This window comes from Myotis daubentonii, chromosome 12 (genome assembly GCF_963259705.1).
Source record: "Myotis daubentonii chromosome 12, mMyoDau2.1, whole genome shotgun sequence".
Classification (NCBI taxonomy): Eukaryota; Metazoa; Chordata; class Mammalia; order Chiroptera; family Vespertilionidae; genus Myotis; species Myotis daubentonii.
This window is the reverse complement of record NC_081851.1, coordinates 12,588,079-12,615,828: the sequence shown is the minus strand read 5'-3', so window position 1 is coordinate 12,615,828 and position 27,750 is coordinate 12,588,079. Positions and strand designations below refer to the sequence as shown.

Genomic DNA, 27,750 nt, shown 5'->3' with positions numbered 1-27,750 from the left:
ACCCCAAACAAAAGGAATCCAAAGAGGACCACACCAAGACACATCATAATTAAAATGCCAAGAGCGAAAGATAAAGAGAGAATCTTAAAAACAGCAAGAGAAAGAAACTCAGTTACCTACAAGGGAATACCCATACGACTGTCAGCTGATTTCTCAACAGAAACTTTGCAGGTCAGAAGGGAGTGGCAAGAAATATTCAAAGTGATGAATACCAAGAACCTACAACCAAGATTACTTTATCCAGCAAAGCTATCATTCAGAATTGAAGGTCAGATAAAGAGCTTCACAGATAAGGAAAAGCTAAAGGAGTTCATCACCACCAAACCAGGATTATATGAAATGCTGAAAGGTATCCTTTAAGAAGAGGAAGAGAAAGAAAAAGGGAAAGATACAAATTATGAACAACAAATATGCATCTATCAACAAGTGAATCTAAGAATCAAGTGAATAAATAATCTGATGAACAGAATGAACTGGTGATTATAATAGAATCAGGGACATAGAAAGGGAATGGACTGACTATTCTTGGGGGGGAAAGTGGTATGGGAGATGCGGGAAGAGACTGGACAAAAATCGTGCACCTATGGATGAGGACAGTGGGTGGGGAGTGAGGGCGGAGGGTGGGGCGGGAACTGGGAGGAGGGGAGTTATGGGGGGGGGGGAAAGAGGAACAAATGTAATAATCTGAACAATAAAGATTTAATTAAAAAAAATTTTTCTACATGTGACACAGCACCAGAGTAAAGTTAGGGTTTTTCAAAATGCTGACATGCCGAGCTCTAAAGGTACGCCATCACTGGTCCAGGAGCCATGCACACAGTGCTCGCTATACAGCGCCCCCCACTGGGCCGCCGGCGCCTGTCCAGTTCCTGCCTCTCCTCACCCATGTGGCCTTGACATCTCAGACCCCAGATTTCCCTGCTTGAAAATGAGTCCTCGGCATCCAGGCAGCTGCTCGGGCTCCTTCAGTCAAGAAGGTGCCCAGGCCCCCTAATCCAAGGGCTTTCCCTCGAGTTCACCACAAAGTGAGCACCCGCGAGAAGTGATCGCTTGCAAACCACTGGGTCCCTGGCCACGAACCTGCTCTGCTCCCAGCGCCCTCATTTCGGACTCTGTTCTTCTAGTCTGTGTTATTCTGTTCCCACAGCCGTCCCCTAGCCCCACAAACTCATGGCCTAGCTATCCCAGGGCTGGGGAAGACTCCGCTTGGAGCAGGCTCAGGAAGCCTGCCCACTCTCTGACCTCCTACAGACACTTTCTAATGTAAACCCATCACCAGATCATCCCCCAGGGTACCAGGTCCCTACTCTTCTAGTTTGCACCTGCCCAAGCTCTGCTGGTAATTTTTAGCAGCTGCGTTATAGAGAGCCCACTTCAGGGTACAAATTCTCACTTCTACCCCAAAAGTACAGTGAGGTTTTCCATGTCAACCATCCTTGGTAGGTGTTGAGCCCCCTGTAGATGAGCAGACGAATCCGGGAGAACAGTGAGCAGAATCGTCACCCTGGGGAGCTGGGACAGTGCCCCAGTGGTCACTGTGGCCATGTCCCTCTGTCCCACACTGGCCAGCCATTCCCGATCACAAGGAAGGACAGTCCCAGCAGCACAGCACCGAGGGGTGAAGACCACCCTGGACCCACAAGATGCATCTCAGATGACTTGACTTCCAAACCACAAGGTTTCCAGCACCAAGGCTCTTCCTCCTGCCCTCATTTCTGGCAGCTTCCTAGGCCCTGTACACCAGCATCCCTTAATCACCCACTTCCCAGTGAATCCGACTCATTAGCCAGGCATGGAAGCCTTCCACAGCTGAGAACTGCCTCCCCCAGCCTTCCTTCTTGCCCCACCTTCTTGCCCCTACCCCCCCCACACACACACTGGCCAGCCTTCTTCCCATCCATGTCAGCAGCAGAACCCCAACTCCTACCACTATGCTTCCTTCTACCTCCATGGTGCTCCTCAACATCTGTGTGCACATAGCTCTGCTCACATCCCATCACTCCTACTGGTTCATGGAGACCAGGTAACTGGTTCTGTGCACTTTGCAGGGCCAGGCCTGTTGGCAAACACAATGTCCGCAGAGGGAGGACAGCCACTGCACACCAACAACCCACTCTGCAGCCCATTAAGGGAAAAACCGACGAAGAAAGGACTCAGCCTGTGATCTGAAGTCCTTCCCTAGGAGCCTCTCTTTATCACTGTTGTATTTTTCAAAGTGAACTTGATCCCAAAAGAAGATTAAGAAGCGTCTGGCAGGGGGCAGTGTCTCTGAAAAGCCAACAAAGCCAACCACCCCTGTGTGCAGAAATATAGAACCATTCCCGGGAAAACGAGAGAAGGATGTGCTGGTAGGATGGTCCGTCCCCTTGCCTGGGACACCAATGCACCCAGGGGTTCTCTGCTGCCCAGAATGGTGCGGTCTAGTCGTGGAGCTGGAAGCCACGGCCCCTCTGTTGACGGGCGTCCGTCAGCCCACACCCCTCACACGTACTGCTGCTGCTCCTCCTGGTGCTGGTCCTTGTCCTCCATGTCCTCCTGGAGAAGCCTCTGGTTCTGCTCTTTCAGCCTTTGGATTTGGCTCTGCAGGTCACGTTTTTCTCCCTCCAAGTTGCCCTTGAGGCGGGAGACCAGCTAAAACACAGATGGACAATGTCTCAAACACCACACGCTCCCGTGATTCCACTGCTGGGAATCGACATCCAAAAGGAGAAAAAGGCCACGTGCACAAAGATGGTCATTTTGGTATGATCTACGTCAGCTGGCATGACCAATACGGCCAATGCCATGGGGATGGCCAAGCCTTCTGCCGCTGCACCGTCCAATCAGGCAGCCACTGGCCACGTGTGGCTGCTGAGCACTGAAAACGCAGCCAGTCTGATCTGAGCCATAAGTGCAAAATATATAATAGGTTCTGAGGACTTAATAACAATTAAAAATAATGTAAAGTATCTCATTAATAAGCTGCCCGGTGTGTGTGTTTCTCAGTAGGTTGAGTGTCCCATTCACTAAGAAATCACCAGTGTAATTTCTGATTTGTGGTGAGCCGGCACGGCCATGGCATACTCAGCCCCAGGCTGCCTTATGTGCCAGGCCTGCTCAGCCTGGTTCAGTGACCCTGAGAGGGGTCAGTGAAGGATTAAGAAAAGACAGCAAGAGAATGAAAGCTGGGTCTCAGTGGGATGCTGCTCCTCTGACATAGAGACAGCGCCAGCGCCCACAAGCCGTGTCTTTATTTTATAGCAGATGCCACGAGGCAAAGGAAGGGCGTGATGAAGATGTTGACAACATTCTCGTGGGTTTCAGTCCTACTCAACTACATGCACATGAACTCTATCACTCAGGCATGTGGGGCCACGTGTTCGGACCACAGGTTCAAGCTTACCACTGTAGCTGTTGGCTATAATTGTGCTGGGAAGGCTCTGCCCTCCAAGCTGGGCCTTGCACGTCGCAATGAGAGGACTGTGCCCTTTCATCAGTCCAAGGCTTGAACCTGTCCAAACACTGTAGCTGCGCCCCACACTGATCAAAGCACATGCCTGGGTTACTGGCTCCACTCCCCAGTAGAGGGCATGCAGTAGGCAGCTGATGGATGTTTCTCTCAAAAAATCAATAAAAAATCATATTATTTTAAAAAATCTCATTAATAAGCTTTTGGGGTTACATGTGATATTTTAGATTTAAGGGTTAAATAAAACAGACCCCTACATTAATCCCACCTGATTCCTCTTACTTTTTGAATATGGCTACTAGAAAGTTGTCTGTACACAAACAGGCGTGAAGCTGGACCTGAAATTTGGGCTGAGGCTGGCCAGCTCCTGCTCTAGAACATCATCGTGGTTGGTGTAGCAGGAAAGTCCCAAGCTTTGGCTTCAGACAAACGGGGTTCCAACCCACTACTTCAGAGGGACAAGGATGGGAACCCCAGCTCACAAGATCATTGTGAGAATTAAATGAGATGACACAGAGAGCAGAGTGCTCAGTCGAGAGGATGGAGATGAAACGGTACTTGGATGCTTCCATGCACCTCCCCGACAAAAAGCAAAAATCAGGGGAAAGGTGTTCTGTAGCACACCCCTGCCAGTCATGGTGTTCGTCCCAGTCAACTGCCTCTGGCTTCCTCTCTGCCTCTGAGTGACATTCACACACACCCTTTGAGCAGAGATGCCAATGAGGACCCATTCCCACCTGGCTGAGCCCAAGGCGTCAGCCCAGGGAACAGGCCCACCCAGGGTCCTGAGGCCCTCCAGCCCCAGGCCTCACCTGGCAGCGGTTGTCCAGCTCGGTCAGTGAGCTGTCCGTGCTCTGGAGCTCCTCCCTCAGCCAGTTGCACTGGTTCTGCCAGCAGTTCACCTGCAGCTGCGTGTCGTTCAGGGAGGTTCGCAGCTTATTGTTGTCTGTGAGCAGCTTGTCCTGCTCCCCCTTCAGCTCCTCATACCGGCCCTGCCAGCTGTTCACTTCCTGCTGCGTGTCATTCAGGGACAGTTGCAGCTCCTTGTTGTCTGTGAGCAGCTCCTTGGTGAGAGCATACAGCTCCTTGGTGAGGGTGTACAGCTCCTTGTTGAGGGCGTACAGCGACTCTTGCTCTGCCTTCAGCCCCTCGTACTGGGCCTGCCAGTGGTTCACCTCCAGCTGCGTGTTGTCCAGGGAGGTTTGCAGCTTCTTGCTGTGAGTCTGCAGCTCCTCCTGCTGCCCCTTCAGCTCCTCGTACCTGGCCTGCCAGCTGTTCACTTCCCGCTGCGTGTCATTCAGGGACAGTTGCAGCTCCTTGTTGTCTGTGAGCAGCTCCTTGTATTCTGTGAGCAGCTCATTGGCATCGGCCTGCAGCTCCTTGTTGAGAGCGTACAGCTCCTCCTGCTGCCCCTTCAGCTCCTCGTACCGGGCCTGCCAGATGTTCACTTCCCGCTGCGTGTCATTCAGGGACAGTTGCAGCTCCTTGTTGTCTGTGAGCAGCTCCTTGTATTCTGTGAGCAGCTCATTGGCGTCGGCCTGCAGCTCCTTGTTGAGAGCGTACAGCTCCTCTAGCTCCGCCTTCAGCCCCTCACACTGGGCCTGCCAGTGGTTCACCTCCAGCTCCCTTTCATGAAGGGAGGTTTGCAGCTCACTGGTGTGGGTCTGCAGCTCCTTGGTGAGTGTGTGCATCTCCTCTTGCTCCCCCTTCAGCCCATCGTACTGGGCCTGCCAGTGGTTTACCTCCAGCTGCCTTTCATGAAGGGAGGTTTGCAGCTCCTTGTTGTCTGTGAGCAGCTCTTCCTGCTCCTTCCTCAGGCAGTTGCACTGGGCCTGCCAGCAGTTCACCTGCAGCTGGGTGTCGTTCAGGGAGGTCTGCAGCTTCTTAGTGTGGGTCTGCAGCTCCTCCTGCTCCCCTTTCAGCTGCTGGTGCAGGGAATTGGCCCTAGGGGTAGAGAGACACAAGGCCAAGGGCTGAGGCGCACTCCCAGGCACTGTCCCAGTTGTGCAACCTTAATCAAAACTGCAACCTCTCTGGGCCTCAGTTTTTTTCATGTGTTAATGAAGGGTTGAACAAAATCAGCGGTTTTCAAACTCTGTTCATTGGGGTTCGAGGAGGCTACCCCAGGTACCCCACTGCCAGCTGGGGTAGAACGACAGGCAGGCTCGGACACCACGGCAACAGAGCATCCCTGTTAAAGTCCTTTCTATCTGAGGCTTTGGCACATCTGCCTACTTGGAAAAAGGGTTCTTTGATTCAAACATTTAAACACTGAATCAGAACATTACTGCTCTAAGACTCTGTGTCTATATCCAGCTCTTCTCCCCAATTCCAAGCCCCTTTCTAATTTCAACTACTGAGATAAATAAAATAGAAGATTCTGGAGTGTTACCTATATCCACTTAAATCATCATCATCATCATCATCATCATCACCATTACCTGGGATTCCTTGGGGTAGATTATACCAAAAAAGATCATATGACCAGAGGCTCATGGACTCAATGTGAACACAGGTGTGTGAAGTTTGGCCCACACAGCTTTTTAATTTTTTTTTAACATTTACTTATTTTATTCTATTTTATTTCATTTTAAAGTGTGTATGATTTTATTAATTGATGTCTCTCCAATAAAGACAACTAAAAAAAATAAAGTAACATAAAAAAGAAACAGAACAAGATAAAAAGATTCGCCATTGTGGTCCTGTGAATACTCGCGGGTTAGGTTTAAGGGTCCCTGGACTCAAATATGTCTCCAGGTCCTCCCATTCCTCTGTCCTGCCCAAAAAAGCAGATTTCATAAAACACACAAACAAAACAAAAAAATAATTACTGTATCAGCATTCCAAACTTTTAAGGTACCCATCAACATTCAGATATCTTTTAAGGTACCCATCAACATTCAGATATCTTCTTCTCAGGGAAAAAAAACAACAAAAAAACAAACAAAAACAAAAACAAAAAAACAACAACAAACATACAGAAGGAAGACCTGGCAGCCCCGCCTGCCTCCCAGCTGACAGCCTCTATAGCTGGGCTGTATTCTCCACCAGGGCCTGGTCTATTGCTGACTCTCCTTCCCCACCTGCTGGACCTGCCCGGCCACTGCAGGCAGCTGAGTTTACTCAGGGCTGTAGGAAGGAAGGGTTCATATGGTCACGCCTCTGGGTTGAGGCAAGACTTGGATTCGAATCCTGCCTGTGTCACTAACTAGGAGCATTGACCTTGAACAAGTTGTTTAATCTCCCTGAGCCTGTTTCCTCCTCTGTTGCTGTGGAATTTTTAAAGGATAACAATAGCTCAGTCAATTCTTGTGATTCACAGTATAATGTTCTGCCCAACCACGTGAACCCTGAATTAGTGAGTACTGAAACTATTCCCACCGGTTCCTGGGAGTCTCTGGTCACGTTTTGTCAGCTCATCAAGACATAAAGACGCCTCGTGTAATACACTCAGAGCCAACAGCACCATACCTGGGCCCGGATGACCCTTGTGTGCCACTCGAATATTCCCCGTGAGGCCCAGCGCAGCCTTGCACTTGGGAACACTAGACAGCACTTCAGCACTCCATTTGGGGGCCATTTCAAACAGCGAAATTGCCTCCAAAGCACACAAAATAGAACACCATGGCACTCAGTGGCCCATGAAGAGGACGCTGGTAGGTGAGAGCTGAAACAAGTCTGGGGTCAAAGGGCTTGTTCAACCTCAGCTGCAAATGTGCACATCAGGCAACTCCAGTATCTCCCACTCTGGGCACGTCCATGACAGGCCACGGGCACTGATTTGGGGGTCACCAGTGCATTTCAGCCAGGATGTGAATTCACAAATGGGAATGCGTGAATGCTGAGGACCACGCCCCCTCCCTCATGGGATCGCTGGTGTGAGAGGATGCAGGTACCCCTGCCCGACAGTCATCAGCATCATAACTGTGGGAGGGGAGACTGTCCAAACCGAGACAATGCCCCATCCCAGCTGCCGAGTCCTTCCTTCCAGCCACCAGCTGGAGGCCCCTTTACCTTGTTCCCACCAGGGGCTTCCAGGGAAGGGTTGGTAAAAATGCACCATCACCAGGGGTCTCACTTGAGCTCAGCTCAGCGGGTGCTGAGTGAGTGGGTCTGAATGACATCCCGGCAGAGGCGCTGCAGGGGGCCTGGTGGTTACCTGTCCAGCTCTCTCTGCAGCCTCTGGTTCTCCTCGGCGGCCATGGTGCTCGTCCTCTGCTCCTGCTGCAGAGCCTCCCGCTCAGTGGTCAAGAGCGTCCCCAGCTGCTCCAGCGCCGCCTTATGTTGGAGCTGGTCCTTGTATCTGTTGAAGGGAAACACACCCGCTAGGAATGGAAACCCAGGGAGACCTCAAAGCCTGGGTGAGCGGCTTCTCTCTGCAGAGCTGAGGGAGAGGGGGATCCGCGTGGGACAGGGCTGGACAGAGAGAGGGGACAGTCACTGGGCCACCTCCGGGGGTCTCCTCCAGCACAGGAGGCAAGTCCTCCCTCCTCCCACCCGACGTGTCTCCATGGTCCCTTCCAGTCCCTGTCAAAGCAGCCTCCCTCCTTCATCCCACTGGGAACAAAACCACTGTTTTATGAACTCCACGCCCTTCTCAAAGAAACCACTGCAAACACAGCAGAATTCCACCACCCATAACAGCTGATCCCCCTCAATGGGCCCTGGGTGAGCCCTCTGCCCCAGCTCAGGAACACGACTCTTCTTGCTCTGATCCAGGCAGCTTGGGGGCCAGAGTCTTGCCTGGTGGGGCCCTAGCAGCCATCATGGGCAACTGCACACCCTCATGGCTCCTCAAGGCACCCCCAGTCCAGCCCTTGCCCTTGCTCTCCCACAGCCTCACCCTCAGCTCGGGCTTTTATTTCCTTCCTGTCTCAGTCTGCAGAGGGTCCCACACAGCCTCTCCGGGGGGCAGCAGAGCACAAGAGGGAGCCCCTGACCAGCCCCAGGCTGTTCCTCCTCCTGCAGGAACCTTCCCTGTTCAGGTGACTCATGGGCCTCCCCAGGTCGAAGGTGGAGACTGAGTCATCACCTTTCAATCTTCCCCAGGCAGGCAAAACCCTTTCCAGACCCCCTTCCTGAGGTGTCCACACCCAGAGACAGGCTGACAGAGTCCACCCAAGTTCCAGGCTTTCAGCCCCTGCCTGCAGCCCTCCATCCAAGCCCACCCCATATCAGCTGTACTTGTACCATCTGCCTGGAGCCAAGACTTGTGCGGACTCAGACACACACACACCTGCTTGGTCGGCTGTTGGAAGACAAACATTCCTTCCTGTGGCCTTTAGCCACAAGTGGAGGCTGCCCAGACATGGGAAATGGAAGGTGGGGGTGATGGCTCTGCTGGGCTTTCAGGGCGGCGATCTTTCTCATCCAGGTTTGACAAACAGGGCTATGGACCATTAGGGTCCCCACCTCCTGCTTCCCTGTTGTGTCTTGGAAAAGCACAGGATCAAGCATATCGCAACCATCAGTAACCACCCTCCTGCAGGGCAGAAACTGCGAGTGCTTCTCCCCACTGAATCCCGGGTACCAGGCTTGACACCCAGTGCATGTGCACCAGGGGAAGGAAGGAGCGAGTGTCTCAGTCAAGTGTCAGGTGAAATGAATACAGAGGCCCCGGCCTGTGTTCCAGGCACCTCCACCTCTAACCTGCAGCCCTGCTGCAGACACACCAGGGGCCTCCAGCTATCTGTCCAACCAGCAAAATCCACTGAATCACACAGTAGGTCCACCAAGCAAGGAGCCATAGGCAGAGCAATGAACTCCTCCCTCAGACCAGTCAAATGCCACCTGTACAAACCTTCCCATGTTAACAGCCATAAGAATATATCCACACGGTTATCATTGAGGGTAGGGCCCTCAGCACCTGGTGAGGGGTGGGCACCACAGGAGGCGCCCATCAGTAGTCAGCTGGGTGCATTCAAACCATGTTAGACAGCACCAGGCGCCCAGTGGGTGCTCACTAAGCATCTCGTGAACACAGGATGGGTGCGGAGGAGGCAGAGATGGAGATGCCAAGAGGCAGAAGATGCTCATTCTGGCTGGAAGAAACGAGAGTCTGATAGGAGCAGACATCTCGGCACCCCCGAAGGATGGGCATCTGGGTGGAGAAAGGGGTGGAAGGCTCTGGGGAGAGTCCACAGGAAGCACTGGGTGAGTGTGTAAATGTATGTCATCTCCCCCAAGTTCATGCAGCAGCAGGCGCCCTCTGCAGGCTCTGCAGGCTCAGTGCCCTCCTGGTCCCTGTGATGCCAAATCCCTGCACCTCAGCTGCTCCCAGGGAGCCCCAGCCTTTGCCTAGCATCTTGCTGAGGCAGAGGCCTGGGAAGAACTCAGCAGGGACAACTCACAAGCACAGGAAGTGGACAGCTCCCTCCTGGGCTGCTCCAAGTGTGGGAGAGCCTCTCTTTAGCGCATCTCTCCCTCTCTCGCCCACCACATTGGAGTCCTCTGTACATCTCACTTCCACCAGGCTCTGGGTCCCGGTGCACCTGCTGGGGTCACTGCAATCAGGGATCTGCCTGGCAGGAGCTCAGACGAAGTTGGCTGACAACATGCACACAAAGCCCTGATTTTGAAAAAGTGCAAAGTTAAGATTTATGCATTTAAGGTACATCAATTTTACCTTAAAAAGGTATATGGAGAGTCAGAGGTAAAGATGACATGAGAATGGCAGAGTATTGCTAATGCTGCTGCAGGTGAGGGGAACACGGGGTTTTCACTATACTAGTCTGTACACGTCCATATATTCAAAACTTTCCAAAATTAAAAGTAAAAAAAGAAAATCAGAAGTGCAGACTTTGAGACTTGGACAGGGAAAAGGCCTGGGGAGCTAGATAAGGCACGCCCCTGAAAATTGGCAGCTGTGGTGACTTCTCCTCCTGGTCCTTGGTTTGGAGAGGAAAGGAAGAGGGGGTAGGAATCCCCCAGGAGCTGGGACCCCAATGCTGACACCTGGTTTCCCTGAGCCGGGATTAGTGGGCACACCCTTCTCCCCTGGGGGACCCTCCTGCCCCTCAGTCTCCAGCCACACCAACTCCACATCGCTGAGGGTGAAGGTGGATTTACTTCTCTTCACTGTGAAGCAGCGGGACCAGAGGAAACATGAGCGGCCAGAGTGAAGGGGGGACAGGAGCCCGGGGAGCCTGTCCGTCACCCCCAGCCGCAGGCACCCACCTGTCACTGAGAGCCTTGCTCTCCAGCTTCAGGGTCCGACTCAGCAGTGTCTTCTGGCGGCAGTACTTGTCCAGAAGGGCCTCGTGCTCCCTAGTCAGGTGCTCGTGGAGCGCGCCCAGGCACGCGTGTTCCTGCTGCAGGGCCTTGTGGGCTGCCGCCAGCTGCTGGTGCTGGAGCTGCGTGTTCTGCTCTGTGAGCGCAGTGAGCGAGGCGCTCTGGGAGCTCAGAGTGGAATTTTCCACCTGCCGGGAGGGAGAAGGGGATGATGCCTCACCAGGTGCAGGCCCAGGGGGACCACAGACTCCGGATCCCCACGTCCCCACACGGAGTGAGGGGCCAAGAGCAGGTCAAGTGTCGACACCAAAATAGCAGGACCCTCAGGAGAGGCAGCACCCAGCCGTGCTGAGGACAGTTCTCCCTGCACTCAAGGAGCTGCTCTGGGAAGGCCCACGGCAGAAACGGACTGCCCCATGGGCCTAAGCTTATTCCTGGGCCCCTCTCTGCACATGTGACCTTTCTTGGCAATTTGTGCCCTTTCTCTGGATAAGCTCCTTGGGTACCCTCTCTGATCACTTTGAAAAGTGCATGGAAAATCAGTGAGGACATAGAGAACCTGAACAGCACTACCAACCCATTTCTCCGATATTTACACAACACCCATCCAACCGAATTCAAGCCACCAGAAAGTTGACCGGGGAGGAATCCGTCCTAACTCATTCTGAGGCAAGAATTACCCTGGTGTCCAGCTGCTTGTCCTGCTCCAGGCCCTCGGGCTGCAGGGTGTCCAGAGACGTCTGCAGCCTCTGGTTCTCCAGCAACAGGTCCGGGCTCTCCCGCTCGAGGGCGTGGACCCTCTCGGGGGCTGTCGTCAGGGCGCTGACCTCCATGGCCAGCTTCTCGATCTCCTCCTGCAGGCGATGCAGCTCCTGCTCCAGCTTCTGTGTCCGCACCACGTGCTCCTTCACCCGCACCTTCCTGTGCTCCAGCTCCTGTGCCTGCGCCGCCTGCGCCTTCACCTGCTCCAGGTCCCGGCACAGCTGCCGCCGCTCCCACTCCATCATGGTCACTTTCCTTTTGGTGTCCGTCACCGTCTGGAGGAGCACTTTTTTCTCAGTCTTCTGGCCCTTCATGCGGGCCTTGCTGCTGGTCTGTGAACTATCCCGCAGTGAACGCACCAGTTGTTTAAGATCCTTGAACTGCAGGAAAACACAATGGAAATGACACAGGCGTGATTTCGGTCCAAATTGGAGACCTAAAGTGTAGGCCTGAAATGCCCATTTCATCATGGACCCAAAGGACGTCCTAACGTTTCCCAAAGGCCTGATGTGGACAGAAGGTGAAGGCACGGAGATCCCCACCCAGACAGTTCCAGTCTAAACACTTTCAGAGAAGCCAAATGACTTAGAAACAAAAACCACATCTTCTTTTAAACAATGAAAGTGATTTCCTTGGTGCTTTTTACCCTGGTTCACAGTGGCTCGAGAGCTGACCGCCCACCTCTGTGGCCGCCCCTCACGCCACTCTCCCCTGCAGACATTGCACATGATCTTCCCTCTGCTGTGAATGCTCACCTGCCTCCACCCGCGGCCTCCAGCATCACTGGCTCCTTCTCATCCTCCAGGGCTCAGTGTGATTGACAGCTCCTCAGGGAAGCCCTGCACCATGATTCTAAATGTCCTCCACCTAATAAGACTCTCCCTGGACCCACGTATATTCCCTCAATAGCACACGTCTCAAGTCACCTGTCGTTCCACCTCCTAGACTGGAAGCCATATTGGGGGAGGGTAGATGCATGCCTCTTAAGTCTACACAGCACCTCCCCAAGCCCCTTTTCTGCAATACTAGAGAGGCTGAAGAACTCAAGTACCTGATACCCAGCCTCCCTTGCAGCTACGGTTAGTCATGTGTCAGGTGTGGCCAATGAGATGTCCACAGAGGATCCTGGGAGGCCTTCCCTCTGTCTCTTCACACTCCACATTCTTCCTGCCCACTTCTTGGTGAGGTACAACAGCCACTGCCAAGACTGGCAGAGCAGGAAGAGAAAAGCCTGGTTTCTGGGTGGCGTCCCTGAGCCGCTGCCCCAGCACTGGGCTGCCTACCCTAGGACTTCCTGTGGGGTGAGGCAGGTCAACCCTGGAGGTTATCCAAGGCTCTGAGTGTGAAGCTGGACATTTGAAGGGGGATCTTTGTCCTACGGGCTGTCCCATGAGCTGCAGGAAATTTAGCAATTTAGCAGCATTCTGGCCTCTCCCACCACAGCCTGGAGCACAGCCAGGAGCACCTCCCCTCTCCTCCCCCAAGTCATGACAATCATGAACAAGATGGCCAGTGATCTCCAGCCAGTGTGGGTCAATGCTTGAGCATCAACCTATGAACCAGGAGGTCACGGTTCGATTACCGGTCAGGGCACATGTTCAGGTTGCTGGTTCAATCCCAGTAGGTGGCATGCAGGAGGCAGCCGATCAATGATTCTCTCTCATCATTGATGTTTTTATCCCTCTCTCCTTCTCCCTTCCCCTCTGAAATAAATAAAAAATAGATTGAAAAAACAAAAAGATTGCCAGTGTCCCTGGGAAGCAATATCTGTCCCCGCGCCCCTGCTGTGGCTGGAATTGCTGGTGTGAGCTGCAGCTGAGGGAAGAGACTGGTAACCCGGGAATCACTGCTGGACTCCCAGGACAGCCTATGGTCCTGGACTCTCCCTCTTGCAGGCAGGGGTGCCAGGGGAGGCATGGCGCTGGAGGGCCTACCTCCTGGGCTTCCTCAGCCTTCAGGGTCTCGATGTCACGGAGCAGCTGTTCTCTCTCCTCCACCAGCTCCTCACAGAGAGTCGCCAGATCCCGGCTGGTCTGCTTTTCTCTTTCCATCTGGACTTGCCAGTCTTCAATCTGCGGAGCCAAAGACCCAGCCCATGCAAAAGTCCGTTTCAGGGAGTGAACTGTGTTTTAAAGCAAACCCGAAACCTGTCAGCCCCACGGAACACTTTATCAGGCCTTTTCTTAAGGGAAACCTTCTTGCCCACTTCCTGGGGAGGTACATCAGCCACTGCCAAGGCTGCAGAGCAGGAAGGGAGAAGCCTGGCTCCTGGGTGGCGTCCCTGAGCCGCTGCCCAGGTCAGGCCTAGTTGTGCAGTGAGCTCCCCATACCCTGGACCATCACCTCTCAGCCCATGGTATACACTTCCAGCTCATGGTAGAGTAAAAGGCCATGGACACCCATCGGTCAGCTTCCCTCCCAGCTTTCCACTGCTCACTCTCAATGCTTCCGTCTTAGGCCGTGTCCACTACTGTCCTGAGGGTCAGGCCACATTCCTGGGGCCAGCAGCCACCACTGGATGTCCTATAGGGACTTCACCCAGTTGGTGACATTCCTATTCATCCAGATGCTCTGAGGGGTCCTCTGCTATCTCTCTCCCTCCTCTCCCCTCCAAGTAAATTGACCACCAAGGCCTGTCCTCATTCCCCATGTGGCTCCCCCTCGACACCCCACTGCTGCCCAGGCCAGACCAGCTCCGTCCTGCCTGGACGACTGCCCAATCAGCGGCCTGACACGGAGCTCTTCTGTGGGAACCACCAGTGCCCACTCCCTGAACATGAAGTGCCTGGACCCGCACGTCTCACACTCTGTGCCTGACACCTGAACACCGTGATGGATGCAGATTCAGACTCAGGGTGGGCCCTGAGGTGCGACTCCCAGGCGAGGCCCGTGCTGCTGTCCCTTCCCACTGACAACAAACTCATGACCACAGGGGACGGGAAGAGGGTCATTCCCTGCTAACGATGTGACTGTGAGCAGGTGTCCTTAACTGACAGTGCCAGCAAGCAGCAGGCATGGGTGCCAGCTTCTGTCAGGGTGACATGCTCAGCTCACACCTGGCAGGGGGCAGGTACAACAAGAGCTGACCCCTCCTGAGAGCGCCAGGCCCCTCCCACCCTCAGAGCTTCTGACATGGTCATTCTGGGCTGGGGCCCAAGAGCCTGCATTTGACTTTTGACCCTGATGCTGGTTTGGGATGATGGCTCTAAAGCTAAAACAGAGGAGCCCCACGATCCAGATCAGGTGGCTCTCAGAGCTTTTAGACACCTGAGACCTCAGGCCACTGACTAGAACCTCTGGGGGCAGGACCTTCAGACACCCTGCAACCCAGTGAGCAGCAGGACCGAGAGCCGGCTCCATTCACCAGGCTGGGGGTGGCCTGGTACAGGCAGGTTGACAAACTCCTGGAAGGATCGCTGCTCTGATGCCAGCTCTGCCTACTTTTCCTGGGCCGAGGCCGCCCTGCCTTTATCTCACAGGTCTGGGCACTGTCTCCAGACTCCTAGGAAGTATCAGGCAGGGAGCTTCTTCCCCATGAGGGGGAGGGCCAGGCACAGTGGGGCTCATATCCGTGCCCTCACAGCACCCTGTGGGCACACCCAGCCCCCTGCCCCAACATGGGGACCCGAGGACGGGGCAGCCCCACCCAGCCAGGGTCAACAGCAAAAGGCGCTGCAAGGAGCTATGTGTCTGAGTCTTTCTCACAAGTGAGAACACCTTTCTTCTCCTTCCTGATCGCTGCCTCACTTCCTAGCACCAGGTCTGGGCTCAGCAGGAAGCAGGCATCTGCCCTGATGGCAGCGCCTGCTCTGGAGCTGGCCCTGAGGGGGAAGGCCCTGCACAGCTGTCAATCCCCCTCATTCAGAGAAGGACACCAGCCCAGGGAGTCCAGTGATCTGCCCAGAGCCCCACAGTGAGGATGCGGCAGAGCCGAACGCACCGCAGTGGGCCGACCCCAGGCCTGCTCTCTCAGACGGGGCCTGGGGTGTGTGCCCCCCAACCTCCTGCCTTGTTCACCCCCCTCCCTGTCTTACTGTTAATCCTTCTCCCCGCTGCCCCCCATCTGTCCCAGTGAAAGGAATGTTATGTCCAACCTTTGCATATCTGGCATGGCTGCTTCTTGTCTGAAGCTGTGATTGCCCCATGCCCCCCCAGCACCCCCCACCCGCTGGACATCCCCATCTTTCTCTGCTTCTGTTTGCCGTGGAACTGGAACTCTCACTCCTGTCCTTCCCTGAAGGCCCTCCCTTCCCCTAGGACAGCGGTTCTCAACCTGTGGGTCGCGCACAATGAAAATACATCCTGCATATCAGATATTTACATTACGATTCATAACAGTAGAGGAACTACAGTTATGAAGTAGCAATGAACATGATTTTATGGTTGGGGGTCACTACAACATGAGGAGCTGTATTAAAGGGTCGCGGCATTAGGAAGTTTGAGAACCACTCTGAGAGCTCACTGGGCTGAGATGGTTTCCTGTCTTCCTCAAAGCACCAGGCTTGGGCCGCGGGCTCCTGTGTGGAGGCTCCAGGTCCCCAGAGCACGCGGGTGCCAGGGGCCTGCCATCAGCCCCTGTGCTGCGCTTGTGTTCCCAGGATAGGCCCCAAAGGGCTGCCCTCTTCCTAAGAGGAATGCAGTCTGAGGATGTCAGTGCCAAGTGAGGGTGGGGGGCGCACCCTCTCTAAGGTCCACAGAAAGGTCATGAGTTACAGGGAAGGACGTGAACTTCGGGAACTAAGGTTTACACAGACCGAAGGGAGCCTACATCCTGGGCGACACTGGGTGGTGGGAGAGCCGAGCTGGCACCGGGGGCCTGGGACTCCAAGCCGCCTGTCCTGGCTGACCCTGGTCCCTTCTTCTCAGACACCTCCCAGAGGGCCACGTTGTCTGGACGTGTCCAAGATGGGCCTGTCCTGGCTCCAGGGAGGTCAATGTCAGGCCACGTCCCCTGTGGTTTTTAGCTGATGGCCCAGATGCACCATTGATCCAACATTAGGGAGGACCCATGATGCAGCCAGGCCCCAGCGGGCTGAGCAGGACAGGGAGGAGAGCAGAAGGGCCGCCTTCGCAGGGCTCCTGGCAGCAAACAAGGGACAGCGCTAGTCTGGGAACTGTGGCCCCTCCCTCCCACCAGGGGCTCAGAGCCAAGACAGGTCTCTGAGGGCTGTGGCAGGACTGCCCTGGGGTCCTACAGGGAACTGATCAGGAGAGGAAGTGGGGATGGGACCCGAGAGACAGGGCTAAGGAGTCATGTGGGGAGGCAGCAGCCACCACCTGTCCTGTGTGTGCGGAGGAGGGACCGGAGTGGACGCCGAGGGCAGGAGAAGCATCAGAGATCATTTCTCAGCCCTGCCGGGAGCTGGGCCAGAGGCTACAGCGCAGGCCTCTGCAGCTCACCCCTGAGGACCCGCCCCGTTGGAGGTTCTCATCTTTCTAAAGGTCAAGCCTTTCTATGTCGGCAGAGGTTGAGCTGCCATTTACAGAGGCATTCACTGTGCCCGCCCACATGAATCTAAAACCCAGGCTGTCTGGTGGCTTTCCCTGAGCTGCGCTGCACAGAGTGACGCGGTACGAGGAGGGCCTTCCTCTGGGCCCCCAGGGAGAGGACACGCTGCTTGGCCGCTGCTCTGCTGCGAGGCGCACGGAGCCTCAAAGGACGAGAAGCCTGAGTCATGGAACCTCGGACGCCCCACAAGAGGCCTGGAGAAACCACTGCACAGGAGGAGGGGCGGTCCCAGCCTCACCCAGAGATGAAGTTCCAGCAGAGCTGTGACCAGCGGCACCCAGGTCTCCGGTCTGCAGCCCACGTCCCTTCCATTGCCAGGGCAGCCTCCGCAAATGACGCTGGCAGGGCCCCTGGGCCCGTCGGGACAGACACCCAGACACCTGAAAGCACCAGTCCTGCCAGGTGGTCAGCAAGCAAGAGTGACCTTGCGCCTTCCTCACCCGGAATCCGGGCACCCGTCAAGGTGTGCTCAGAGCCCGTGACGCAGCTGTGTCACCCGTGTTGGCTACATGGACTGAGGCCCTCTGACCCAGAATGACCAGCACAGGGAGGCTGTTGCTAGCCTCTCAGGGCCCTTCTTGCCATGTGAATGGAGTCCTGGTAACTGTAGGATGAACCTGGCTGGTAAGCCTGTCTGTCCTCCCAGATGTCTGTTCTACTGTGCTACTGGGAAGACCTGGTTTGTCCAGAAAGGCAATGCAGTCCAGCCATCTCCTCTTCCTCATCCCCTCGACCGAAAGTAGAGAGTGGGCACTGCGCTCCTGTCACCAGCAGCCAAGCCCTGAAACGGCCCATCCATGGTCTCCACACGGGAGCTAGTCTTCCATCGCTGCTTCTCTCCCGGGCCCGCCTGATGGTTTCTAACAGGGCGCTGCTCTCCTTCCATGAGGCACTCACCACGGGCTGGACCCTCTGCCTGCACTAACTCACACCATCCTCACCACACCTACTGGTGGGTGCATCGCTAACCCCATTTCACAGATGAGGGCAACGAGGCACACAGAGGTCCATCGTGTGCGGTCTCACTGCTGCAGGGACTCCTCATGCTGCCTCGTGACGCCTCTCCAGGAGGCCTCCTGTCCCCCTACCATAACAGTGGCTGCACTGGACTTTGCCTGTCGCCCAACTGTGCATGCTCACCGACACCTGGGTGCTCCCCCTGGCCACTTTCATGCCTGTATGTTCTGGACACCACCCACGGGTACCTGCTTTCTGAGCTGCTGGTTCTCCTTCTCCAGCTCCTGGCGCTGGAGGCTGCTCTCCTGCAGGGCCAGGGAGGCGTCGCGCAGCCCCTGGACGGTGTCCTGGCGGCTCTGCTTCTCCTTGTCCAGCTTCAGGAAGCAGCTGGAGGCTGAAGAGCAAAGTGGAGTCAGAGCCCATATTCCAGGGGCCTCAGCTTCTGCTCTCTGCCCCCGGCGCTGAGATGGCCATTACCCTGAGCCCTAGGCTTGAGGGTCTGGGATGGTCAGCTGGGTGCCCTTCCTTTTTCCCAGGGCGCTGTTGCTGTCTGCACCTGAGGGTTCCTCGGGCGGTTATGGCCCCTCTGCTTTCTCAGCTGGGTTTGTTAGGGGAGCAAGCAGAGCTTAAGAAGAAAGCAGGTGATGGTAGAGAGGAGCCAATGCAAACGTTCAAGACAGTGGAATTGCTGGCACCACTTTCTGCCACGTTTTAACCTGACCGTCAAGCCAAGGATTTCAGAGACTAACGGAGATGGCAAAGAGAGTGAGCTCTCTGTGCCAGACTCAGAGTGGTGGGAATCCAGGTGGCTCAGCCGAGGGTGTAGCGGGGACACGATCATTGACTGCATGTCTGTGGGTGGAAGAGGCTATGGGGCGCTTATGCCCAGTACTCGCCATCTCTGGGTAAGGTCCTTCAGTCAGAGATTTCATTTTGTACTTTCACGGTTGCATTGAAAGAGAATGAGACAGTGTATCCAAATTGCTTTTAAAATTCTAAGTGAGATGAAAACATAAGGTAGAAAAAGGCAATGTCCTCCTTTGCTTTTAAACAGCTTCAATGCGGAATAGAAAGGGAGCACAGACCTGAGAAGAATGGGAGTTCCTGGCCCCTCCCTGCCGCCAGCAGGTGTGTGACTTTGGGAAAGTCCCGGGGCTTGTTCAGGAGGAAAACATGACTGTCTGAGGGGTCAGGGTTGTTCCCTCGCCTGTCCCTCCAGGCCACACACTCAGCTCTGGGAGCCTTATCACACTGTACTGCTAGTAGGGCTGCTCACGAGCACCCCAAGAAGCAGAGCAATGGGTATCTTTGGATAAGACAAGGGCGAGGAGAACAGCGATCCTTTGTTGGCGCCCCGTGGGCCAGGCACAGCCTAATGCTTCACTGCCTCCTCTCACAAGATACCCATAGCAATCCTGTGAGGCAGCTTCATTACCCCCATTTTTCAGATAAGAAAACTGAGGTGCAGAAGAGGTCACCTGGCTAACACGTATAGGAGCCAGGACTTTAAACCAGGCCTTTCTGACTCAAGAAGCCACCACCCCAACCACACAAAGTACGTCCACGCTTTGTTCGTGAGCTGCCAGCTGAGCAGTAGGAGTTGGGAACACGAAGAAGAAGTCAGTCAGTGAAAGGCCTCACAAGCTGCACTGAGCATCTGGATCAGGGAGGCTTTCCAACCCCATCAGCCACCTTGGTCTCTAACAAGCACATCTGGTCTGAGCCAGGCCTTGCCAGCTGGCACCACTTCTGTGTCCCACCAGGGGGCAGTGTGCTCCCCAGGAACCTGAACTCCCAGAGCCTGGGTTCCCAGGACTGGGGAGACACCAAACCAAGGAAAGAACTAACTTCTCACACAGACTCGTAGTTCAGTGAACTGATTTTAGGTTTGGAGCGGATGGGACGCCTTGAAGAGAAGGAATACCCAGCTGCTTTCAACAGCCTTTCCATGACGCTTAGGAATGTTGCTCAGAATTGAAAAAGCAGCCCCTCCCCAAACAGCCTAAGGCCCTCCTGGCTCTGCAGAGCTCTAAGCAAACCCTAACCTGCACTCTCAGGTGCACGTGTGCTATTATTGGACACAGGAACTGGCTTGTTGTTTGCCGGGTGCTGAGGCTCCTGCTGCACCGCCGGCCACCACACCCACGTTTCCTGGCCACCCCCTCACCTCCTCTGGGGGCTGGGAGGGGGCCAACACCAGAGGGCGTGGAAGAGGCCTGGGTCCCCTGAACAGCAGCCACTGAGCAGCCCCAGCCCAGGAAGACGGAGAGCAGACCATACCCATCTGTCCGATGATGAAATCAACGGAGGAAACCATGCCCCGGGTACAACTATCATGGAGGTGAGTGACCACTGGGCACGCCTCCTGCATCCCGAGCTTCCACTCCTCCCCCGACAGATCAAAGACCCCCCTGGGCATCAGTGTTCTGTCACCTGGAAGCTCCTGGCACTGGCTGAATGGAAGCTGAGAAATCTGGCAGCACTTCCTTCGCATTTCGCGGCCTGACTCAAGGTGGCCAGGCCCTTCATGTTTTTGGGGAGAATTGCAATGACACAGTTCCAAATGGCCCTTCAATAAAACCCTATTTACTTGGGTAGAGGAAGGGTTGACACATGAGTTTCAGAGCCAAGGGCTCAGCTCCCTGGGTAAGAGAGAATCCACAGCCAGGCTGGCTCTCAGCCACCAGGGGCTGCTGCTTACCCTCTGACAGCTGCTCCAGCTCCCAGTGCAGGTGGGCGGACTCCTCCACACTCTGCCCTTGTGCAGTCTTGAGGGCCATGATCTCTTCCCGCAGCTCCTCAAGGCATTTCTGGTCTGTGTCCCGGGCCTAGTGCAGGAAGTGGGGGTGGGGGGTGAGGATGTGGACTGGGGCACGCTCTGGAAAAGCCCCGGCCCCCGTGCATCTGTCCTCATTCCCTCAGGATGAAGGGCCTCCATGCCCCTGCTCAATTCCAAAAACACAGCTGCACAGAAACGACTCCAGTACATGGCCCAGCGGTGAGACTTACAGCCACTAAAAGGTATGCTGACCCAGTGACCTAGGGGATGAAGACACCCGAGGTCTCTGAGGGGTGTCTGAACAAAGTGACGTACAGCGCAGGGCTTTAGAGCAAGTGCTATGGTGACGGCTGCTCTGTGGCCCCTTAGCAGGCCTAATGCCTTGGAAAGGCCGTAGGGACTCACATCACAGCTCAACCCACATCATAAACGCCAGGGAGACCCTTTTTTGCAACAGAGGCCCAACCCCTCCATCCTCACAGGAAAGCAACACAGCATCAGGCCTCTCTGTGTTGGAGGCTTCAGTGGTGCCCACTCAAGCCACTGAGCTTAGCAAGCGACTCTCCGCCCTCAGAGCATCACTGTGTTGGCAGCAGCACCGATCCAGTAGCTGAACATCAGAGAAGGGCACAACATGAACCTAAAACTGCCCCCATCTCTGCTACACGTGGTGACCACAGCTTGTCCTACCAATTGTAGGTGGTGCAGCCTCGATTTCAGCTGCACATTCTCCTCCTCCCGCTCGAATAGCTTATCAATCCAATACCAAATCCAATGGTCCTGGAGATGGCCCTCGGTGTCCATGGAAAAATATTCGTCTCCAGTCGGCACCTGGTCAGCAAGAACACACATGAGCGCCATCAGGTTAAGGCCCCTGATCATGACAACAGCTCTTCCAGTCACTGGGCCCAAACCAACAACCTAGGGATGACCCTGCTGCCACGGGAAGCTCTGTCTCCACTTTTGAGCCCCTGCCCTTCTCCATTAGGCCAGGCCAGATGGAAAAATCCCCGCAGGAAGACACTGTTTAAATTCGGGAAGGGAACACTGTGAGAGTGTCTGACATGTACAGCCTCCATGGTTGGACGCGTGCACCTGCTGACAGGTGTGGGATGTGGCTGAGCCACTTTCTTAAACAAGGAAGGGGTGGGGCTGAGAGTCTGTCCTGGCTTTGAGGGCCGAGTCTAGGCCTCTCTCAGTCACTCCACTGATCTGGGTCATGGAACAAAATTCAGAGGAGCTTTTGTTCAATAGCAGGTCCTATCTGAACATGTCACACACCTACTCTTAGAGAAACAACAGCTCTGGGCTGTTTCCCGGCAATGAGGGTCTGTAAGACACAACAAGCAAACCAGTACTATGGCCTCTGTGTGCCAGGCACATGCTGGGGGTGGAACACAATGGTGGGGCCCCTACAGGCAACCTCATGGGCGGCGTCCACTGCACTCACTCCTGTCCCAGTGCCCAGCACACACAGTTCAGCTCATCCCCCTCATCTCTGGTCCCGCCCCACCCCCACAAGCCTTCCCAGCGCCACTCAGTCTCAGGGGGACTGAGTCTCCCCGGAATGCCCTCAGAGTCTGCAAGCACGCATCCACGGGGACATGCCCATTTCTCTTGGCGGGCTGTTTTCCAAGGCTTGCCCCACTCACGGGTTCTAACACCTGGGAGCAGGCCAGTAGCTCCTGTTTATCCATCACGTGTTCATTTCCCCGCACGGGCCAGAACCCCGGATTCTCGGTAGAGGGGAAACCGTGCACCTACCGCCAGTGGACACGGTTCTGGTCAAAGCCTGGCAGCTGGAAGGGTTTGGTCAGTGACTCTGGCTTAACCTCGCAGCCCCCTTCCTGCCTGTTCCTGGCCCTGCACTAGGTGCTCTCTGTCTCTGCCACATTCACTCTTCACAACAGCCCCCAGAGGGAGGCAGGGACAGTCCCTTCCTACACACGAAGAGGCTGACTTGGGTCAATTAAGGAATGAACCCCAAGTCACAAAGCCAGCCAGGGGTGAAGCTGGGCTTGTATTCAGGCAGGAGAGGTCCAGTCCTGTTTCTTCACTGCCCTCAGCAGCCTTGCACCTTATCCTTAAGGAGTCCGCGTGGGTAAGGAGCCCCAACCACTATCAGAGCTGTGAGCCAGAGCTCATGGAGGGGCTTCTACAGGAAGGAGGTCCATCTCTCCCCCCTTGGCCACTGCCCCCAGAATTCTCATCTTGTGTCTACCCACCAGTACTTACCAGTCTCACCATATTCTCAGGCCCTGAAGGATCCCATAGCACAGCCTCTCAGTCATCCTTACAACCAACTCCTACTCAGCCTTCAAAACCCAGCCGGAATTGCCCACTCTGAGGACTTCAACTCCACTCTATCCCACCCACTGAGTCAGATGCTGGGCACCCAGAGTGCCCACTATGAGGCAACACTGAACTGGCCTGTGAGCCCACCCCCCGCAAGGCTATTCCTGCAGGGCAGGACTATGCCACTCCTCTTCGCATGGGGCCCCCAGAAGTGTTCAAAGACACTTGTCAGCTGAATCATACCATGAGGGGGAGTCAGAGGTGCCATGTGAGTTGGGCCCTGAAGGACCTGGGGAAAGGCAGGATGGACAAGTGTCCAGAAGCAGAGTACAGCATGGAACGAAATGATTTACAGCTATTCTTCCAATGGGCCTCAGTTTTCTGGGGGTGTCAGCCTTCCCCATGTATCAGGCAGCAGAAACATCTAAACCTGCTTTGCACACCCCACCACCGCAGAAGTGAGAGACCAGACCCCGAGAAGCTGTGCCCAAGTCCTAAAGTGGCAAAGGCTGGGCCTGGAGGAGGCAGAGAGTGTGAGACCACCTGCCCCGGGGCCCGATCTTAAACCCAGCTCCTACCTGCCTTGCCACCACCCGCCCTGCCCCTCCCTGCACGATCGGATCCAGGGGCCCCATCTGTGGACAGAACGTCACGTTATAAGCTCACTAGAAACGTGTTCCTATCGACGCCACCCGGTGCCAGGGCACGAGGGGCTCACAGGTGCCTCGACCACCTCTTCTGTGATGGATGGGGACAAGGCTTGCTCCACACCCAGCAAGTGGAGTGAGAGCTGGGACTCCCCTGCGGAGCCTCCGCCGCCTCTGGGAGCAAGCCCTGCCCAGGAAGCTCAGTGCACATCCCTCTCTGAGGGGCAGAGACAGGCCCAGCTGGCCCTCAGCTGCTCAGGACCCTCAAGGCACCCGCACGTCTGCGCTCTGGAAGCGGGAATTTCAGCCAAGGACAAAGCATGGGACCAGCGGGACCTTCCAGGCACTCTCTCTCTGCCTCTGTCCTCCACCCCGGGCCCTGGCAGCAGAGGTGGGATGAGCGTTTGCAGACGGAAGTCAAGGATCCCCTGGTGCACCCCCACTTCCCAGCTGTGCCTAGGGGCGCCCAGGCCTGTCTCCTCAGGTTGTGGCACTGACACCCTCCCCTTTTATGTTTCTCAGTGGCGACACTGGACGGCCACCCGGGCCGTTTGTGGCTCCCCCTATACCCATAGGAGGGCCCCGAGTGGTGGGTGTCCGCGTGACAGTCGTGTTTGGCTCTCTGCTCTGCTGCCCATCACACCCGACACTGTCACCGTCCGAAGGAGACAACACCTCTGATTCCTCCGTCCTTCTCCCCAGGTTGCAAGTCTTTTCATGCTGAGATGTGTTTTTACTTGGCCTGTGAGGTCACTACCAAGTGACTTGTGTGTGCCAGGCCCAGGCATGCAGTCAGACAGGCTCTGCCCCTGCCCTCAGGGGCTCGAGCTGCACACAGGAAACCTGGCCCAGCAGGGCTGAAGGGAGGCTGCGCACAGCCAGCAGGGCTGTTGGCACCCCTTTTGTGTAAGCATGTGGGTGCAAGCTCTGTCCTCTCTGCTCCCTGGACCCTGGCACATGGGCCTTGGAGAACAGTGTGACTCATCCTCTATGTGGCCTGGTCTCCATGGACCTCTCTATTTCTCTTGTAATTCATTTACTAATGGAAAGTGTAAGACATTACTAGTTTCACAGCAAAATGATTAATTGACTAGAGGCCCGGTGCATGAAATTCCTGCTGGGTTGGTCCCTAGGCCTGGCCGGAGATTGAAGGGTGAGCGCCTGGTGTGGAAGGGCAGGTCACAGCTGACCTCTGGGCCCCTGGCCTCTATGCACCCCCCTCCCCCCCATACCTGAGTCATGGTGCCCAAGTCTCCATACGGAGATGTGGTGAGCAAGGCCAGACACTGTGGGCCGGAGAGCAGTGTAGGCCTCTGGTCCACCCAGTGGTGTCCCCCGGAAGCACGGCGGGCAGCACGCTCTCTCCTGGCCGGCCTTGCAGACCAGCTCCTGCTCGAACCCACCAGGAGCCCCACAAGCCCCTGTGGTCCCGGCTGCTGTGGCCTGGCTCACCTTAAAGAGGTTGTGCGGGTGCAGGGTGGGCTCCTCCTGGGCACCCAGCACCTGAGCTCAGGGGCTTCCCTGGCGGGCGAGCCCTGGCGTCCTGGGGGAGGGTTGCAGGGGGAGTGAGAACGAGCTCGCATTCTTACAGCACTTCCATCCCTGTCACCCCCGCTCCTGGTTAGCCAGCAAGAGGTCACAGCGCATTGCCAATGCCAGCAATGTTCCACGCCGTCCCCTGGTGGTCAGCACATGTCATAGCAAGCAGTCGGACTCCTGGCCTCCCTGTGGAACTCCCATCCAAGGGGACAATTTGCATATTAGGCTCTTATTAAATAGGATATTAAAAATGTTGCTGCTGTTATCCAGAGGCACGCACCTTGAGAACACGGAACAGGGGTTCCCACAGGAAACCCTGCAAAAGCCCAGAAGCTCCCCAGTGCCAGGAGCGAGTCTCGCTTTGTGTTAGATCCCCTGCTCCTGGCGCAGGGCTTGGCGCCACACAGGCCTTCAGTCACTGCGTCTGCATGACTGAGCGAGGCTGCTTGGACAGGCCCGGAAAAGACACGGAGACAGAGGCTGAGCCCTGAAACCCACCCCCATCCACGGGGCAGAGTGTTGGCTGAGATGTGGGCCTGCCTTAGGTTCCCCGTGTGCAGGAGGCTGCGGAGGCGGCAGCCTGGGGAAGCTTGCACATGACCTTCCGCAACCCTCCTACCTGTGAGTGAGGGTGCCCGTGCCCCACACCTGTCTGTGTTGCAGATTGATGCCCTTCATCACCAGTAGGGCCAGGGGACCATTTCCAGGACAAAGCCGAGAGCTGGCCTCCCACCCCCACCCGTCCTGGGCCGGGCTGCTTGGGCACAGCACCCAGGGTGCCTTCTCCCCAGGGGGCAGAGCAGTGAGCCACCAACATTCCTGCGGGAACAACCATTCCCTGAGTAGGTGGGAGGAGCAAACAAGACTGGAAGAGAGGGTCCTGAACCCACTGCTCACATGAGGCAGCTGGGTGCATGGTCAGAGCATCAGTAACCCTGCCTGGGTCTTGGTCTCCATACCCCCTCAGCCCTGACACCCTCCCCTGAACAGGCCCATAACCTCGGGATCTGAGTAGGCTACACCACGGAGAGCTTCATATGGGACTTGCCCAAATACCAGGTTTTTTACCTCTTTCATTGTATAAACCTCACGGACTAGTACAGTTATCTCTGTTTTATAGATGAGGAAACAGTCCTGGTAAGATTTAGCCATAGAGATTACAAGGAGTCTTAAAGAAAAAGATCAGTGAATAGAAAGTCATCACTATAGCATGAAGGAGGAGAAGGGCAAGTCCTAGAAGAATCAGGGCCTTTCAGCCACAATCCGAATCCTATTCCTTCCACTACCAGAGGGAGCCCAGGGGACTGGCAGACAGTCTGGGGTGCAGGGAGAGGGCCAACTGGGGAGGCATCACGGCCCCTCTCCCCTCTACCAGGAAACAAGTGCCCGCGGGCTGCCTGACCCTGCTGGGGTCACTTCCATATGGCTGCATAGAAGTCTATGTCTTTCTCCTTCTGCCTGAGGCCCATCGCCTCCATCTCCAGCCTCTCCACATGCCTCACCTTCTCCCTCAGGGAGTCCACCTCAGGGAGGGGGCAGGAGCAGCCTGGGCGCTGGCTGCCAACTCCATGTTCGGGGAGGTGGGCAAAGGCAGGGGACCTGGCTCAGGGCACCCTCAGGGCTGGGGAAAGGCCCAAGTCCCTGCAGCCCCAGGAGAAGCCAGGGGCGGCCAAGCTGGTCCATGTGTAGGCCCCTGTGTGGGGGCCCCACATGCTGTCACTGCAGCATGTCACCCCCCAGAAGCTCCCAGGACAACTGGCTCTCAGGCAGCGCTGCTTTGAGCGGGAGGCAGAGGTGTCCCAGGTCACGTTCCTGGACCTGGGGCCCCGGTGACTGGGGCGTCCCAGCCCCCCACCCCCGGCCCACACGGTAGGCCTCCTGCTCACATTGCGCCGGGCCTCCTGCAGCACCAGCACCAGCTGGTACAACTGATGCCTGGCGTCCGCCAGCTGCTTCGTCTTCTCCTCCCTGCGGGCGATGAGAACACGTGGTGAGGGCTCCTCAGAAGCACCCGGAAAGCCCACCACCTGGGAGACCACAGCGGGGAAGGAGGGGGTCCTGGCTTCTAGGCGTGAGGAGGGCGTCTGCACGTGGGGCTGCAATAACGCTCTGGAGTCCAAGGTGAGCTTTAAGTTGTCACTGAAGCTCTCAGACTACACCACACACCTGAGCTTTACTCTGGGGGTGCGGACAGGGAAGGAGCCCCCAGAGCCACTGCTCCCTCCACAGTCAGGCAGGCAGGGAGGCCCCCTGGCAGGGAGGTGAAGGGGGCAGCTTCCCAGGAAGTGGGCATGGTGCCATCACCAGCTGCAGGAAAGGGGGAGCAGGCCCACCGGACGGGATGGGAGAGACACATCCTCCCTCCAGCCAAGAGCACCCACACTGGGCCCAAGGCTGAGCGGCAGGCTGCTGCTCTGAGTCTGCCAGGTCTGGACTGGCCGGAACCCTACAGACCCAGCAGAACCCTGCTGTGCAGGCCCCGGGAGGGGAGGGAGCGGGCTAGCCCAGGGCCCAACAGGGACCCAACTCACAGCAGAGCCCCGTCACCCCAGGGCACTGTGAGAGCTGCCCCGTTTGCTGCACC

At 56.0% G+C, this 27,750-nt stretch overlaps 1 protein-coding gene across 1 annotated transcript in view; it reads right to left on the bottom strand.

Annotated features, from left to right (window-relative positions):
* Window positions 1-27,750, bottom strand: part of LOC132213895 (protein Daple-like) — a 96,797-nt gene that overhangs the window by 50,728 nt on the left and 18,319 nt on the right. The window contains exons 6-18 of the mRNA XM_059660776.1: window positions 27,053-27,134; window positions 24,860-24,913; window positions 21,376-21,516; window positions 20,608-20,734; window positions 18,155-18,348; window positions 13,375-13,512; window positions 11,596-11,889; window positions 11,359-11,550; window positions 10,625-10,866; window positions 7,608-7,751; window positions 5,296-5,392; window positions 4,261-4,350; window positions 2,486-2,631 (exon numbers count right to left, since the gene is read on the bottom strand). Coding sequence (XP_059516759.1) covers window positions 2,486-2,631; window positions 4,261-4,350; window positions 5,296-5,392; window positions 7,608-7,751; window positions 10,625-10,866; window positions 11,359-11,550; window positions 11,596-11,889; window positions 13,375-13,512; window positions 18,155-18,348; window positions 20,608-20,734; window positions 21,376-21,516; window positions 24,860-24,913; window positions 27,053-27,134 — 1,941 coding nt within the window. The remainder of the gene's footprint in view (window positions 1-2,485; window positions 2,632-4,260; window positions 4,351-5,295; window positions 5,393-7,607; window positions 7,752-10,624; window positions 10,867-11,358; window positions 11,551-11,595; window positions 11,890-13,374; window positions 13,513-18,154; window positions 18,349-20,607; window positions 20,735-21,375; window positions 21,517-24,859; window positions 24,914-27,052; window positions 27,135-27,750) is intronic.